Genomic DNA, 17,408 nt, shown 5'->3' on the forward strand with positions numbered 1-17,408 from the left:
TCTATTCCCCTGGTCCTCAGAGCCATGCAATTCTTCCTGTACTTTATTCCAAAACTGTCTTTGAGAGGGTGGACGGTCCATTGTGACATCACCGTGGGGTGGAGGGTGGCATCACCTGGCGGTGGACTGTTGACGTCAGCGAGCGATGGACTGTGACCTCGCGTCCCTCGCTGCTTATCTTTGGGCGCCGGCAGAGCCTGGGCCAGTCTGGCTCGTGCCTGGACTCCTGCCGAGCGTGCCTGCGAGGTCCGGAGGGTCGAGCGAGGCTTCTCCTGGTGCCGGGTGGTGCTTTGGGGGCTGCCGTCGGCAGCTCTCGCTGCCCGTCCCGGAGCCATCCCCTGGGTTTCCCCGGCCCTGCCAGGTTCAGGCGGCCGGGCACCGCGGGGCAATCTTGCAGCAGCGGAGGTGAGCCGTGCGGGGAAGCGTCCCCCCGGGGTGGCCGTGGGGTGGGCGACGGGGCTCGGGGAGCCGGGAGGGTGTCCTTCTCGAGGGGCCTGGGCGTTCCTTCCTCCCCTCCCCTCCCCTCCCTGGGACAGCGAGCGACCATGGCCTCTCTCCCTTTTGCAGCGCGCGACGCCCTTTGGCAGTGCCGGCGCCAGCGATGGGGAGCAGCTCCTCATCCTCAGCTCTCCCCAACCTGCCGCAGAGCGCAAACATGGCCACGGAGACGGAGTGGAGCTGCCCCATCTGCCATGATGCTCGAGATGACATCTCGTACGCGATGCCCTGTCGCCACCAGTTCTGCCTGGGCTGCATCGTGCGTTGGACAGAGGTGAAACCAGACTGCCCGCTCTGCAGAAGACCAGTAGAGAACATCAGGTTTTCTGTGCTGGGAGAAGACGACTATCTGCAGTGTGTCGTCGCACACCCCGAAGAGTCGCCAGATGCCAGCAGCCAGGCAGGCAGCGCTCCCGGCCCCCTGCCCGAAAACAGCCCCCATCACCCTGCGGCGTCCCCTCCATCGTCTCCGCAGGGTATACCGTCCCCAGCTGAGCAGGGGGCTGCGGGGCCAGAGGCCGTGGGTGGCCTCCTGCCTGAGGTCTGGGCAGAACTTTTCCAAAGGCAGCAGCATCTCCTCGATCCCGTGCTGCCCTGGCTGCGCCAGGAGCTGGAGGCAATATTTGGGGCGTGGTGGTGGGAGGCAAAGAGTGCAGAGAGCAGCATCCTGTACGCTCTATGCATCTACGGTCCGGATGCGGAGGTCATGGTCCGGATGCTGCAGCCTGTCCTTGAGGAATATACAGCATCTCTGGTCCACGGCACCATCAATATCATTGTGCGTCAGTGCAGCGAGGAGGCCCAGAGGCTGCTGCGCTCCCATGCTGCCGGGCAGGAGGACAACAGCCCTGCCGCCAGCTCCAGCTCCGCCAGCTCCAGCTCCTCCAGCTCCAGCTCCGCCAGCCCCAGCTGCGCCGGCTCCCAGGAGGGGACTCCCACCCCTCACCCGAGCTCCTCCAGCAGCCCGTCAGGGGCAGAGCAGGAGCAGCCCCAGGAGGAGCCGGGGCAGGAGGCGGCGGCAGGTCCCTCCGCTCCCGGCCGGGGCAGGGACCGCTCGCCTGGGGGGCGCCGGCGCCCCGCAAAGAGGAAGGGCCCCGGCCCCCAGGACTCTCCCCAGCCCTGCAAGAGGCCGCCTCGCCGGCGGCACTAGCAGGGCCCCAGCAACGGTGTCTTCACGGACAAGGAAATAAATGCCTGTTTCCCTGGCACTCGGGGTCTCTGGGTGCTGCTTTCTGCCCCTTCTCCCAGTGCGTTTCCCGGCCCCCCACGCCCCTCCATCGGCCAAGGGCCCCCAGAGCCCCAGGGCCATGTCGGCATGGGAAATCCTGCTCCCACAGGAAATCCTGCTGCAGCCACAGAAATGGAAGAGGTTCTGAAAAGCCCGAAAATGAGGCGAAAAGGGAGAAAGGGAGGAGAAAAGGGAGGAGCCCAGAAGCGGCGAGCAGCCCCGCAGAGTCCAGCGGCAGGGGCCGTGGCTCTCACGGCGGCCACCCGTGTCAGCGGGAGAGCCGTCAGCGGCGGGTGGCAGGGGCGAGGAGGAGGGCCTTTGCAAAGGGGAACGTGCCAAATAGAGGCTGCTGGCGCCTGTGCCCAGCCGGAGTGACCGTGCTGCTCCCTGCGCTGCCTTTCTCTGCAGCCAAGGGGACAGGTTGGAGGGGTTTTTGGGCAAAGGGGCCGGGGGGACTGGTCCTGCCAGCCAGTCGTGACAGGCCACGCGACTGGAAGAGCGGCGTCCTTGCCAGGGCGCGGGGCACGGGGGCTGCAGAGCACAGCTTCTCTGCATCCCAACACCACTTTGTAAGGGATAAGCAGAGCTCCGTGGCTGGTCACAGCACTCTTTCAGAGCAGAGTCACACTGGCCAAAGGAAACGGTGGGCTTGGTGCTCCCTGAAGAGCTATACTCGCATGGATGGAGAAATGTGCCTCCTTGAAGACACTCCTTAGTTGAGCCCTTGGCTCACTGTCCTGGGTTCAGCTGGGATAGAGTTAATTTTTTTTTTACAGGAACCTGGGAGGTGGGGGGCATAGCCGGGGCAGCTGACCTGAACTGGCCAAGGAGCTATTCCATACCATGTGACATCATGCTCAGTATATAAAGGGGGAGCGGGCCGGGGGGTGTGCTCTTCTTTTCGGTGGGGGAAGTGGCAGAGCGTCGGGTCCCGGGTGGTGAGCAGTTGCACTGTGCATCACTCTTTTTGTATACTTTTTCATTAGTATCGTTGTTGTTGTTGCAATTTCTTTGTGTTGTTCCAGTAAACTGCCTTTATCTCAACCCTCGAGGTTCCAGGTTTGGTTTTTTCCTCTCCTCCGTCTTCCCCCCATCCCACCGGAGGGGGGCGGGAGGAGTGAGCGAGCGGCCGCGTGGTCCTTTGTTACCGGCTGGGCTGAAACCACGACAGTCCTTTTTGGCGCCCAACGTGGGGCACGAAGGGTTGAGATAATGACAGATCTGGCCAGAGCATGTTGAAACAAATTTGTCATACGCATTTCTTATACTAGATAAATAGATGTTAGTCACAATGTTGATTCAGCTGTTTACATGGTGGCGTTTTGTAAGTTCTTATATGCTTTATGTATTGCCTGTAGTTGCGTATCTCATCTCTGGGAGAGTGATTGGGATTATCATTTTGCTGTACTGGGCAATGTCGACTTGTGAAATGATTACATCACTGGTCATGAGGTTAAGCTGTTATCTGTATGAGGCAGTGATATCATTTCCAGACTTTGGGCACCTTCTGTCGGATTTTATTGGTAATTACACCCAACCCATGGGGAAGTTAGGGGGGGATACTTCCCCCCATCCGTTCCCCTCCTTTTTCCAACTAATTACAACAGTTTTCGAGAATTTTGAATATCCTTGGGATGCGCAAGCCTGTGTGCTGTTAGTGCTATGCCTCCTGACTATGTTTCAGGTCTTGTCTAGGGCTACAAAGAGGCTCTTTAAGAGTACCACCCAGAGATCTGTCCCAAAGCTGGATATTTATGGGTGGCACGGCATGTGGGAGGATGTGGGCAGGTATCTAGAGAACTTCTCACCTCCAGTGACTTGGAAGTTCACTCCCGAACAACTGCAGAACCCTCATGAAGTGATAGAATTTTTGAAAGGAAAATGCTGTGGCTATCCCAGAGACACACAACTCACTACACTGTGCTGGGCCCTGGCCGGTATCTACCAAACCCTGCTTGATACTATGCAGCACCCCCAGGGGGGAAAGGGGCAAAAGATGGAAAACAAGACAACATGCACCGTGGCTACCCCAACCCCGACAACATGCACCGTGGCTAACCCTACCCCGGTGACAGATACTGCCACTAAACCAGAGAACCAACCTGTGCCAGTATCAGTCGCCCCTGTACAGAAAAAGAAACACACAAAGAAATCAGTTCGCTCAGTGAGAGATGAAGATGAACCAGGGTCATCGCGAGAACAGGAGGAAGAGGCAGAACCTGAAATAATTACCCGATCTCTATCCCTGAGTGAGTTGCGTGACATGCGAAAAGATTTTAGCTGCCACCCAGGTGAGCACATTGTTACCTGGCTGCTCCGATGCTGGGATAATGGGGCTAGTAGTGTGGAATTAGAGGGTAAGGAAGCCAAGCAGTTGGGATCTCTGTCTAGAGAAGGGGGTATCGACAAGGCGATTGGGAGAAAAACACAAGTCCTCAGCCTCTGGAGGCGACTTCTGTTAGGTGTAAAGGAAAGATACCCTTTCAGGGATGAAGTTACATGTCACCAAGGCAAGTGGACCACCATGGAGAGAGGTATCCAGTACCTGAGGGAATTAGCCGTGCTGGAGGTGATTTATAATGATCCAGAAAATGCGCAGTCACCCACAGATCCAGATGAAGTCCAATGCACACAACCGATGTGGCGGAAGTTTCTACGAAGTGCACCACTAACCTATGGCAACTCATTGGCAGTAATGTCCTGGAAAGAAGGCTATGGACAAACGGTGGATGAATTGGCTGTCCAACTCCGGCAATATGAAGGAAGTCTCTCTTCCTCCCTACGGGCCTGTGTCTCAGCTGTAGAGGAATTGTCCCGAGAGTTCCAGCAATTCAAAGTAGATATGTCCTCCTCCTCACCTGTACAGGCCCGCATTGCAGTTATTGGGAGTAAGCGTTCCTCTGCCCAAGAGAGAGGAGAGAGAAAGTACACACGACGGGCTAACCTGTGGTTTTACCTGCGTGACCATGGAGAGGACATGAGGAAGTGGGATGGAAAACCTACCTCAGTCTTGGATTCACGGGTACGGGAGTTGCGAGAAAAAGCAACCAGAAAAGAAGATTCTTCTTGGAAAACTGCTGCTCCAGTTTCCCGTGAGCAGTCCCCCGGGCGCAGTAGATGGGCCGATCTCATTTCTGATCCTCTTGAAGGGACTTCTGATTCACATGTGCAAAAAGTGGGTAACAGATATTCTAACCAGGATTAGAGGGGCCCTGCCTCCAGCCAGGTGGAGGAGAGGGACAACCGAGTCTACTGGACAGTGTGGATTCGATGGCCTGGCACGTCAGACCCACAGGAATATAAGGCTCTAGTAGACACTGGTGCACAATGTACCCTAATGCCATCAAGTTATAAAGGGGCAGAACCCATCTGTATCTCTGGTGTGACAGGGGGATCCCAAGAGCTAACCGTATTGGAAGCCGAAATGAGTCTAACCGGGAATGAGTGGCATAAACACCCCATTGCAACTGGCCCAGAGGCCCCGTGCATCCTTGGTATAGATTATCTCAGAAGGGGGTATTTCAAGGACCCAAAAGGGTACCGTTGGGCCTTTGGTATAGCTGCATTGGAGACGGAGGAGATTGAACAGCTGTCTACCCTGCCTGGTCTCTCCCAAGACCCTTCGGTTGTGGGGTTGCTGAAGGTTGAAGAACAACAGGTGCCAATTGCTACCACGACGGTGCACCGGCGGCAATATCGCACCAACCGAGACTCCCTGATCCCCATCCATAAGCTGATTTGCCAATTGGAGAGCCAAGGAGTGATCAGCAAGACTCACTCACCCTTTAATAGTCCCATATGGCCCGTGCGGAAATCTAATGGGGATTGGAGACTAACAGTAGATTATCGTGGGCTGAATGAAGTCACGCCACCGCTGAGCGCTGCTGTGCCAGATATGTTAGAGCTTCAATATGAACTGGAATCAAAGACAGCTAAGTGGTATGCCACAATTGACATTGCTAATGCATTTTTCTCCGTTCCTTTGGCAGCGGAGTGCAGGCCACAGTTTGCTTTCACTTGGAGGGGTGTCCAGTACACCTGGAATCGACTGCCCCAGGGGTGGAAACACAGCCCCACTATTTGCCATGGACTGATCCAGACTGCACTAGAAAAAGGTGAAGCTCCAGAGCACCTGCAATATATTGATGACATCATCATATGGGGCAGCACGGCAGAAGAAGTTTTTGAGAAAGGGAAGAAAATAATCCAAATCCTTTTGAAGGCTGGCTTTGCCATAAAAGAAAGTAAGGTCAAGGGACCTGCGCAGGAGATCCAGTTCTTAGGAGTAAAATGGCAAGACGGGCGTCGTCAGATCCCTGCGGACGTGATCAACAAAATAGCAGCTATGTCCTCACCGACTAATAAAAAGGAAACACAGGCTTTCTTAGGTGTTGTGGGCTTTTGGAGAATGCATATTCCAAATTACAGTCAAGTTGTAAGTCCTCTCTACCAAGTTACCCGGAAGAAGAATGATTTTAAATGGGGGCCTGAGCAACGACAAGCCTTTGAACAAATTAAGCGGGAGATTGTTCATGCAGTAGCTCTTGGGCCAGTCCGGACAGGACCAGATGTTAAAAATGTGCTCTACACTGCAGCTGGGGAGAATGGCCCTACCTGGAGCCTTTGGCAGAAAGCACCTGGAGAGACCCGAGGCCGACCCCTGGGGTTTTGGAGTCGGGGATATCGAGGATCCGAGGCTCGCTATACTCCAACTGAAAAAGAGATATTGGCAGCATATGAAGGAGTTCGAGCCGCTTCAGAAGTGGTTGGTACTGAAACACAGCTCTTCTTAGCACCCCGACTGCCAGTGCTGGGCTGGATGTTCAAAGGGAAAGTTTCCTCTACACATCACGCGACTGATGCCACGTGGAGTAAGTGGATTGCACTGATCACACAACGGGCTCGCATAGGAAACCCCAGTCGCCCAGGAATTTTAGAAGTGATCACGGACTGGCCAGAAGACAAAGACTTTGGAATGTTGCCAGAGGAGGAGGTGACACGGGCTGAAGAGGCCCCGCTGTATAATAAACTGCCAGAAAATGAGAGGCAATATGCCCTGTTCACTGATGGGTCCTGTCGCATCGTGGGAAAACATCGGAGGTGGAAGGCTGCTGTATGGAGTCCTACACGACTAGTTGCAGAAACTGCTGAAGGAGAAGGTGAATCGAGTCAGTTTGCAGAGGTGAAAGCCATCCAGCTAGCATTAGATATTGCTGAAAGAGAAAAGTGGCCAGTGCTCTATCTCTATACTGACTCATGGATGGTGGCAAATGCCCTATGGGGGTGGCTACAGCAATGGAAGAAGGGCAACTGGCAACGCAGAGGTAAACCCATTTGGGCTGCCGCACTGTGGCAAGATATCGCTGTTCGGATAGAGAAGCTAGTGGTAAAAGTACGTCACGTAGATGCTCATGTACCCAAGAGTCGGGCCACTGAAGAACATCAAAACAATCAGCAGGCAGATCAGGCCGCCAAGATTGAAGTGTCTCAGGTGGACCTGGACTGGCAACGTAGGGGTGAGCTATTTATGGCTCGGTGGGCCCACGATACCTCAGGCCATCAGGGGAGAGATGCAACATATAGATGGGCTCGAGATCGAGGGGTGGACTTGACCATGGACACTATCGCACAGGTCATCCACGAATGTGAAACACGTGCCGCAATTAAGCAAGCCAAGCGGCAAAAACCCCTGTCGCATGGGGGGCGATGGCTGAAATATAAACAGTGGGAGGCCTGGCAGATTGACTATATCACACTCCCACGAACACGCCAAGGCAAGTGCCATGCGCTTACAATGGTGGAAGCAACCACTGGATGGCTGGAAACATACCCTGTGTCCCATGCCACTGCCCAGAACACTATCCTGGGCCTTGAAGAGAAAATTTTATGGCAACACGGCACCCCAGAAAGAATCGAGTCGGACAACGGGACTCACTTCCGAAACAACCTCGTAGACACCTGGGCCAAAGAACACGGCATTGAGTGGGTATATCACATCCCTTATCACGCACCGGCCTCCGGAAAAATCGAACGATACAACGGACTGCTGAAAACTACATTGAGAGCGATGGGGGGTGGGACTTTCAAACATTGGGATACACATTTAACAAAAGCCACCTGGTTAGTTAATACTAGAGGATCCGCCAATCGGGCTGGCCCCGCCCAACCAAGACTTCCACATACTGTAGAAGGCGATAAAGTCCCTGTAGTGCGCATGAGGAGTATGTTAGGAAAGACAGTCTGGGTTAGTCCTCCCTCAAGCAGAGGCAAACCCATTCAAGGGGTTGTTTTTGCTCAGGGACCTGGGTACACCTGGTGGGTGATGCAGAAGGATGGGGAAGTTCGATGTGTACCTCAGGGAGATTTGATTTTGGGAGAGAATAGCCAGTGAATTGGGCTGTATGATACCTAACTGCTAAATACCCTGCCAATGCATGTCATTGTATCTATAGTGTCTATATGCCATATCAAGGGTATTACTGTAAGAATTACCCAAATGACTGCGGGATGGACTTTGAAACTAAGCCAAGTACAACAGCGACAGAACTTGAACTGACACCCAGCAATTTCCTCAAGATCAACATCTTCGACCTGCAGACTAAGGGCGTGAGTTGCACCAAATGTACTAGCCACAAGTTCCAGAGGCAGCATACAACAACCCAACATCTCACACCATCTCTCTTATCCTGAAGAACTGTTACAACAGATGGAGCCCCAAAGTCATGGACTAAATAAAATCAATGGACACATTAGAGGGATAGCCCATACGCTAAAGGAATACCATTTGTGTGTGTGTGTGTGTGCGGGGGGGCGACGGGGATGGACGCAAGTCCATATACTTATATATATAAGACAAGGAAGTGGTAGTGGTCGATTGGAAAATGTAAGATCTGGGCATGATGTAGATGGTATAGAATAAGGGGTGGATAATGTCCTGGGTTCAGCTGGGATAGAGTTAATTTTTTTTTTACAGGAACCCGGGAGGTGGGGGGCATAGCCGGGGCAGCTGACCTGAACTGGCCAAGGAGCTATTCCATACCATGTGACATCATGCTCAGTATATAAAGGGGGAGCGGGCCGGGGGGTGTGCTCTTCTTTTCGGTGGGGGAAGTGGCAGAGCGTCGGGTCCCGGGTGGTGAGCAGTTGCACTGTGCATCACTCTTTTTGTATACTTTTTCATTAGTATCGTTGTTGTTGTTGCAATTTCTTTGTGTTGTTCCAGTAAACTGCCTTTATCTCAACCCTCGAGGTTCCAGGTTTGGTTTTTTCCTCTCCTCTGTCTTCCCCCCATCCCACCGGAGGGGGGCGGGAGGAGTGAGCGAGCGGCCGCGTGGTCCTTTGTTACCGGCTGGGCTGAAACCACGACACTCACGCTCAGGAGCTGTCCAGTGGCTTTCTTGGTAGAAAGTTTATTCCTCTGAGGCAAAAGAGAATCTTTGAAAGTGAAAAAGCCCTGTTTTGGCAAGGTAAACTGCAGCATGAAGAAGAAAGCCCTGATCTGGCAGGGTAAAAGAGCACGAGCAGCAGCATGTGCAACTAAGCCACACCCGTGTTGCTCAAGGGTCTATACTGGGATGACTACTACTGGGCATCTTCCTTACTGACATAGCTAGTGGGACTGAATGCACCCTCAGCAAGTCTGCAGAAGCCACCATGCTGAGCGCTTGAAATCTGGGGGTTCTTTTGGACAGTACAGAGTCCAGCTCCTGCAGGACCTGGAAGGGTGAGATTCCCATCTCTTTGCATGCTGCTGGTGCTCTTCCCTCCCATAGTGTGTGTCTTGCCCTGAGCAATGGCAGGACAGGCTGCTCTGTGAGGCTGCCCAGCTGCTGGCCCCTGCACTCCAGTGCGCACTGCTTTTCTGGATGGCTCATTGCTAGCCTTTTTGGGGGAGGCTTCAGCCCCTCGGGGCCTCCTTGTCGCTCTGGTGTCGGGGCTTGGGCTGATGGGACCTTTGCTCCTTGCTCGGTGTCCTGGTTTCAGCTGGGATAGAGTTAATTGTCTTCCTAGTAGCTGGTACAGTGCTATGTTTGGAGTTCAGTGTGCGAAGAATGTTGATAACACTGATGTTTTCAGTTGTTGCTCAGTAGCGTTTAGTCTAAAGTCAAGGATTTTTCAGCTTCTCAAGCCCAGCCAGCGAGAAAGCTGGAGGGGCACAAGAAGTTGGCACAGGACACAGCCAGGGCAGCTGATCCAAACTGGCCAACGTATTCCATACGTTGTATTCCATACCATGTGACGTCACATCTAGTATATAAACTGGGGGGAGTGGGGGCGGGGGGAATCGCCGCTCAGGTACTAACTGGGTGTCGATCGGCGGGTGGTGAGCAATTGCACTGCACATCATTTGTACATTCCAATCTTTTAGCATTACTGTTGCCATTTTATTAGTGTTATCATTATCATTAGTAGTTTCTTCTTTTCTGTTCTATTAAACCGTTCTTATCTCAACCCACGAGTTTTACTTCTCTTCCCGATTTTCTCCCCCATCCCACTGGGTGGGGGGGGAGTGAGTGAGCGGCTGCGTGGTGCTTAGTTGCCGGCTGGGGTTAAACCACGACACTTGGGTAACGGTCTCCTCTTTCCCTCTGCCCACGGGGCTTTCTCCGGGCACTGCTGTTAGCCTATCTCTTGCTCCTGGAGCTGTGCTCAGGGTCCCCAGGGGACAGTGGGGCCCCTGGGGGTGGGGCGGAGCGTTTAGCGAAGCCTTCCAGGACGGCGAGCGTGCGCGAGAGGATGCGTTTGCCAGGCACATCGTGTCTTTGCAGCAGGCCATGCGCCATGTGCTGTTGCGGTCCTCCTTTGCGGATCCTGGTGTGGTGAGAGAGGTCCCTCCCAGTGGCGCCTGGGGGATAAGAGGGGCTGCGTGTTGCCTTGTGAACCACAGCTTTGGGTGGCTTGCCCCTGGGGCCTGGGGTGGACCTCTTGTTAAGGGAGAAGCTGCCGCCCCAGCGTTCACACACCAATCAAGGAGTCGCACGCGCACCACCCGAGACTTTACCGGCTAGGACCGGAGTCCCTTGGCAGCGGGCCCCTCCAGTGCGCCGACGGGTGCCCCTTTCGACTCCTCGCACACACACGCTCACCCTCGGGTGCTGCTTCTTCCCTCAGGCTCGACCCTAGGTTCCCCAAAGCAGAATCCCTTCTCCTCGTCTCCAGGCAGGTTCTTTCTCTTCCCTGGTTTTTAGGCTAGTTGTTACCTCGTCTCCTTTTCCCGGCCCAAACTGGCTCTGGGGCGTTCCGAATCGTCTTACGTCTCCGATCAGAGAACAGGTCAAAGTTAAGCGAGAGCATTGAGAAAGCTAGGAGTTCTGCTTTAGCACGAACGACTCCTTTTAAGCAGCTAAACCACGCCCTCAAAGCCCTCCAGAATATAACAACAGCCTCTGTAATTTACATCCACTCCTGTGCTACCATAGCCTCAGAACCTGACCCCAGGACTGCCAGATGCTGTTTAGGTCTCATTGGGGGGCGGCCCGCGTGCTCCCGTAGCTCAGCTTTGGCGCCTTCCACAGCGCTCTCCAGCCCTGTTCTGAGGGCGCGAAGCCCCTTCGGCATTGACGCCCGTTCCTTCCCGGCTTCCGAGAGTTTCTGCGTGGCCAGCCGAGCGGGGCTGAGTTGAGATACGCAGGCGGGAGTGTCAGCGCAGCAGCCTGAGGTGCCCAGTGGGGCTGCCCTGCCCACGCTGGGGCCAAAGGTGGGTGGGTCCACCTCTGCGTGACACGGAGGTGGCTGCTGCGGCGGGTCCCCGCAGCCCGTTGTGACACGGCACGGTGTCACAGTGGGACACCCGCATCAGAGCGGCAGCTCCCGCTCCCCACGGTGCCTCTGTCCACACTCCCCGGCGAGGCCTGGGCAGCGCCAGGGCTGCTCTCGCCAGTGCTGTGCTGCGCAGGAGCTGCCCTGCTGCCAGGAGGAGGCGAGGGGAGGCCGTGGGAGAGTGTTGGAGACGCCGCTTGGGGAAGTGTCGAGGAGGAAGGAGAGGAAGAGGAGGAGGAGAGGAGCAGAGGGGTTTTGGAGCAGGACAAACGCCTCTTGCCCAGCTGCTGCAGTGCAGGGGGGCAAAGATGATTAAGTACCTGCTCTTCAAGCCCTTGGGGCCCGAGGATCTGCCAACCCTCAAGGAGCTCACCACCAGCGGTGAGGCCCCCTTGCAGGAGCGCTGTGGGAGCCAAGATGAAGTGGAGATGAGCTGTGGAAACCCTGAGGCTGGGGCTGGGGCTGGGGCTGTAGCGGGGGTCTTCTGGAGGGGACCGGCGGCTGCAAGGAGAGCCGTGCCTGGTGGTGCCTTGGGGCTCGAGGGTGGCTTTGGTAGCCCAGGCCTCTAGCCGCTGCCCATGTCAGAGGGCGGGATCCCCTTCCCCAAAACACTACTGATGCCTGGCTTTTGCCCCCAGGCCTCTGCGGGGCACAGGGCGGGCTTCTCGGAGGCCGGGGGTGGTCAAGAACGCAGCTGGGCAGCCCCGGCGCTGCGAGTGTTTGCTCAGGGAGAGGGGCAGCTTGAGCGCACTCCGCTGTCTCCTCCGGGGGCGGGGGGAGTGCTGGATGGTTGTCCGTTGCTGACTCAGAACACGGCGTCCTTTCCTTTGCTTTCCAGAAATCTGCAAAGTCTGGGCTGGCGCATCTAGGTACATCCGGAGACAGCTCTTGCAGAAGAGGGTGAGCCTTGTCTCCTGGCCGTGGCCCATCCTGCCCCTCCGGGCCTCCGGAGCAGGGCACGACGTACCATCCCCAGGGCCGCCCGCATGAGTCGTCTGGCAGCCTTGCCGCCTCTGTGCAACCCTGCCAACGCTCCCCCTCCTTGCTTGCGTTTTCAGGCGGTGGACATCGGCGTTGGGACATTTGCACTTGTCCCAGCTTGTGCCACAGTGGGAGAGGACAAGGCTTTGCCCGTTGAGAGACCCGTGTTCCGGCCGTGCAGGTTCCTGAAGAAATTTTACAAGCTCAAGTGTGCAAAGACCAAAATTCCTGGTAAGAAGAGGGGTGCTTCCCCTGCACAGCCCTTGCGTTCGGCTTGCTGCCGACACCTCTGTGACATGGCCGAGCAAAGGCTCTTCCCACCTGGAGAGCGCTGAGCGCCGGCACGCGTACGGCAACCCAGCAGCCTGCCCCTCCCCGGGGAGCCAGCCTCATCTCCCCAGCTCACCCTCCGCTCCAGCTGGTTGCTCGCAGCAGGAGGCAGAGCTTCTCCTGTCCACCAGGTCCACTCTGGAGACGTGGCCGAAGCTGAAGGGGGAGCGCTCTCCAGCAGAGCGTTGCCCGAGGGCTGGGCGCCGGTGGCACCTAGTCTCAGGGTCGGCCGAACTGCAGTGGGAGCGACTTGGTTGCTTTGCACTTGTTTCCTAGACGAGACACCGTTTGTTCAGCTGGACTTTGAGCAGATTGCTGCCGAGATCCACTTCCGCCGGGAAATCGTGGAGCGGTGCATACACGAGACCCTGCTCTTCTTCGCTGGGGCCCTCCGAGACGACAAGGAGGTGGAGTTCTCCTTCAAGGGCATTGGCATCCTTGCCGTGCGAAGAAAAGTGGTCAGCATGACCTTCGTGGATGACTGCCTGCTGGAGCTGGATGGCACGGGCAACATGCTGGCAGCTCTTCTCGGGGTGAGCTTGTCATTTCTGCGGGGCTCCTCCTTGGGGCGAGCTTGTCATTTCTGCGGGGCTCCTCCTCGGGGCTCTGTGGCAATGCTGTCAAGGCTCTCTCCAGCTGCTTTCTGTTGGCTGCCGTCACCTGCCTCGCCACCCGGCCTAGACACGCTCTCGATGGGCTAGGCCAAGTCTCGGTAGCGCCTCGGCCCCTGCGAGGGAGGGGCTGATGACATCAAGGGAGAAGGTGGTGCGAGGCTTCCTGAGAGGCAGCCTTTGTGTCTCTGAGCAGCGAGGTGGCTGGCCACCTTTGTGAGCAACCAGCAGGTGTCCTGGGCGTCTGCTGATATGTCCCTGTCCCCTCGCAGGACTCCAAGATGATGCGTACCGTGGCCTTCGCGGGCAAAAACGATTTTAGCCGGCTCAGTCGAGATGAGGTCATCACGCTGCCAAGGTGAGCAGGACGGCTTCTGCAGGCCCCAGCTGGTCAAGGAGCAGCTGCTCAGCCCCTGCTGTGGGGGCACCCTCTTGCCGAGGCTCCTCTCCTGCCAAGCTTAGGCAAGACCAGCTCCTTCCAGGAGAGCTGCCCGGTCTGCCTGCTGCTCGCTCCTCCCCGGCTTGGAGAGTGCAGACAAAGCGGCCAGTCCGCTCTCGATGTGCCCTGAGAGAGTGAGAGGCGGGAGGGTCTGCGGGGGCAGCAAGGAGGGCGCGTGCGGCGATCACCAGCTTTCTGGCGGGAAGGCAAGGGAAGCACCGGCAGAGGCTGCTGGAGACGGTGGGGCCCCTCCGGTGCCACAGAGCGCCGCGTCCTCCAGGGACTTGGCAGTGGCTCCCACAGGTGCCTGCCAGCAGCTGATGAGCGCCAGCCCCCAAGGGAGCGTGGTGCCCTTTTGCCCAGCTGGTGCCTTCCTGTTTTCCAGGCTTGCACTTGAGACCCCCCACCAACCGTCGGCCCCTGCGATTTCTCTGAAGCCCAGGAGAGAGCCGGCGCCGTGGGGCGGGGGTGCCCGCAGAGGTAATGTCCCAGCCGAGTGCTGGCCGGGGGCTGTGGGCGCTCCTGTCGGGCCCGCAGGGTCCCAAAGACGCTGTTGTGCTGTCCTCTTGCCTCCCACTTGCAGTGAGCGTGCTGGACCCGGTGTTCCTGGCTCAGCGGAGGGTTTCTCTAGCCAGGCAGCGGGCGAAGGAAGGCGAGCAGGCGAAAGCCAAGGAAGGCGAGCGGGCGAAAGCCAAGGAAGCTGGCCAGGCCAGGTGAGCCTCGCGGAGGAGCGGTGTGGCTGGGGGCGCGGGGGCACACGGTGCCCTCGTCGTAGTGCGAGGGAGGTGTTTCCCTCGGCCGGGGGGCTGCCTGCGCCGATGCCGAAAGGCCCCGGAGGCGTTGTCCTGCCAGACACGCGGTCCTCCTGCCGAACCGCCTGGCGGTGCCGGAGCCGGGCAGCAGGCTGCGAGCCCGTCCCGGAGCAAGCGGCTCAGACTGGGCTCCCACAAGCTCAGCCTGCCGTGCCTCTTCAGAGTCCTGCCAGTAATCCGGGAGAAGTCCCAGGAGGAGCTGAAGCAGCCCAGACCTCCAGCTCAGCCGCGGTTGCAGCTCCCTGCGTGCGTTCCGCAGCCCTCGGGAACGGTATGCCCTAGGGATTTGCCAGCCCTGCATCACGTCTCGGGCTCTGGGCCAGGGCAGGAGAGGCGGCAAGAGCTGCCCACCGTCCCAGCCCTCCCGCCCTGCCCAAGCCCGAGGAGACTAACGCCGCCTGTGTGGTGTGTGCCTGGCCTCCAGGGAACGGGCTCGCTCCGCACCGAGAGGGCAGAAAAACGGCTCCGGCTGCTGATGGCATCCAAGCGCCGAGAGGTGGAAGCGGACGTGTGGCGCCAATACCATGCCAGCAGAGCGGGGCGGAACACGGAGCGAGGCCAGGTATGGCATGCACTCCCAGCCCCCAGGAAAAGGGCATTTCCCCTCCCCGCTCCCCGGGAGGGGAGCAGGGACGGTCTCCCGGCACGGGCACGGCAGCAGTGCTGTGGCCAGCTGGCCAGGCAGGGGCCTTCTGTCTGCCCGCTGCCCTGCACGTTGCCCTGCAAGAGGAGCTGTCCCTACGGCCCCAGGCCGAAGCGTGCGGTCGGCTGTGGCACGGGCGGTCTGTTGCGTGCCCATACCTCCCCGCGAGGGCTCAGCACCACCGCCCGGAAGACTAAGCCAAGGCTGTGCAAGTCACACGCCTGGGCTGAAGCCTTGGGAGCAGCCCCAGCGAGTGGTGGCGGGGCTTTAGGAGAGTCTCTTCTGCCTTCGCAGAGCCCCTGCCGCCACGTCTTTGAGGATCCCTACCGCCCTCCCCACCTCCTGAGAAAGGCCTATGCCGAGAAGCTGAAGGAGGGGCTGCAGGAGAAGGAGAGATGCCAAAGCGCCGCAAGGCAGAGAGCGTCAGAGGGGCCGGCAGAGCTGCACCTCCCGGGGAGACCGTGGGCAGCGTAAGTGTGTGCCGGCTCCTGCAGAGGCCGGGGAAAGCCTCGGGCGGCTCCCACCACTGGAGGCGTCCGGGCTGAAGACGGAAGGCTGGCTCAGCTGGCTGGGCTCTGCCTTCCCAAAGCAGGCAGCCTGTGCTCGCCCTCCCCGCGCGGTGACTCCCGGGCACCCGGCCCTCAGCTGCGATGCCCGCTCGGTCCCGGCTCTCGGCCCTGCCCGGCTTCAGCCCCGGCCGATCTGCGCTCTCCTCGCTGCAGATGGGTTGGGGCACGAGGGCCCACGAGACGCCACACAGAGCCGCGGGCTGGCCTCGGCCGCACCTCCCGGAACCGCTGGCCTGAGCCAGGCTTTGGGGCGTTGCGGGCCCTTCTGCCCGGCCACAGAGCTGAGGCCCTTTCTTCTGTGTCCTTTAGCACGGGGGAGAAGACGAGGCTGTTGGAGCGCCGTGGGAAGGCCCAGGGACTGCCAGCCACGCCACGAAGCTGAGAGCGCACCGCAGAGTCCAGCGGCAGGGATCTTGGCCCTCACGGCGGCCACCCGTGTCAGCGGGAGAGCCGTCAGTGGCGGGTGGCAGGGCCTCTGCAAAGCGGAACATGCCAAATAAAGGCTGCTGGCGCCTGTGCCCAGCCGGAGTGACCGTGCTGCTCCCTGCGCTGCCTTTCTCTGCGGCCAAGGGGACGGGAGGGGCCCTGCAGCCCCCTGGTCGGAGGGGTTTTTGGGCAGGGGGGCGGGCGGGACTGGTCCTGCCAGCCAGTGGCGACAGGCCACGCGACTGGAAGAGCGGCGTCCTTGCCAGGGCGCGGGGCACGGGGGCTGCAGAGCACAGCTTCTCTGCATCCCAACACCACTTTGTAAGGGATAAGCAGAGCGCCAGGTCCACGCTGGCCAAAGAAAACGCCTGTTTTCTGTGCGACTCTTTCAAGCTGTGCGACTTGCTGGAGTACCACGACAGTCGTGGTATTGCACTGACGTGCTCTATTTTTTCAGGGCATCAGCTTTACTCTTGGGTGATTTCATTGCCAAGGCTGCCTTTGTCTCCAAAGGCCGTAATCAAAATACTCTTTTGCTCAGTACGGATGGACTGTCTCCAGCTACGTTATTCATTATACATTCAAAACTTCTATTTCTATGCAGATGAATCTCTGTTTTACTTTGCGTATATGTCTGTGTTGCAGATGTAAACCTGAACCAAATTTCATTGTTTCCCAGACATCAGACTAAGGATGAACCTGTCCAAAGTTAAAATTTAGACAAGACGGAATTTTAGCTTGCTGGAATCTCTCTTCACTGTGGAAGTGCTGATTCTTAACACACTTCCCCCCTCCACCCCCCCCGAAGCGTTTGGAAATGAAGCTTATTTTGCACATACAAAGCGATTCTGTGATTATCTGCATATATTCTGCACTCACACCCGTGTAAAACCACCGTGAATTTACTAAAGCCTGTGAAATCACTTTGGGTTTGTAAGGATGTAATCAAAGGAAATTTAGCTTTGATAACTATATTAGTTCTTTTTTTCCCTATCGACTATAATGAAAATTGGGTAGTGTTTAATAAGAGTTTGCTCCCTTTCCTCTACAGACCTCCTCCACTCTTACATACAGAGACGTTTTGCCAGTTTGAGTGCTTAACAGTTCGCTTT

At 57.4% G+C, this 17,408-nt stretch overlaps 1 protein-coding gene across 1 annotated transcript; it reads left to right on the forward strand.

Moving 5' to 3' along the window:
• Positions 1-11,793: 11,793 nt before the first annotated feature.
• On the forward strand, positions 11,794-16,251 carry LOC138684346 (uncharacterized). The gene is made up of 9 exons (XM_069778041.1): positions 11,794-11,866; positions 12,324-12,448; positions 12,544-12,697; positions 13,073-13,329; positions 13,680-13,765; positions 14,232-14,326; positions 14,430-14,559; positions 14,821-14,929; positions 15,083-16,251. The coding sequence occupies exons 1-9, from the start codon at positions 11,794-11,796 to the stop codon at positions 15,773-15,775; spliced, it is 1,722 nt and encodes a 573-aa protein (XP_069634142.1). The 3' UTR covers positions 15,776-16,251.
• Positions 16,252-17,408: the final 1,157 nt, after the last annotated feature.

The sequence above is a fragment of the Haliaeetus albicilla genome, unplaced genomic scaffold, assembly GCF_947461875.1.
Source record: "Haliaeetus albicilla unplaced genomic scaffold, bHalAlb1.1 scaffold_180, whole genome shotgun sequence".
Taxonomy (NCBI): Eukaryota; Metazoa; Chordata; class Aves; order Accipitriformes; family Accipitridae; genus Haliaeetus; species Haliaeetus albicilla.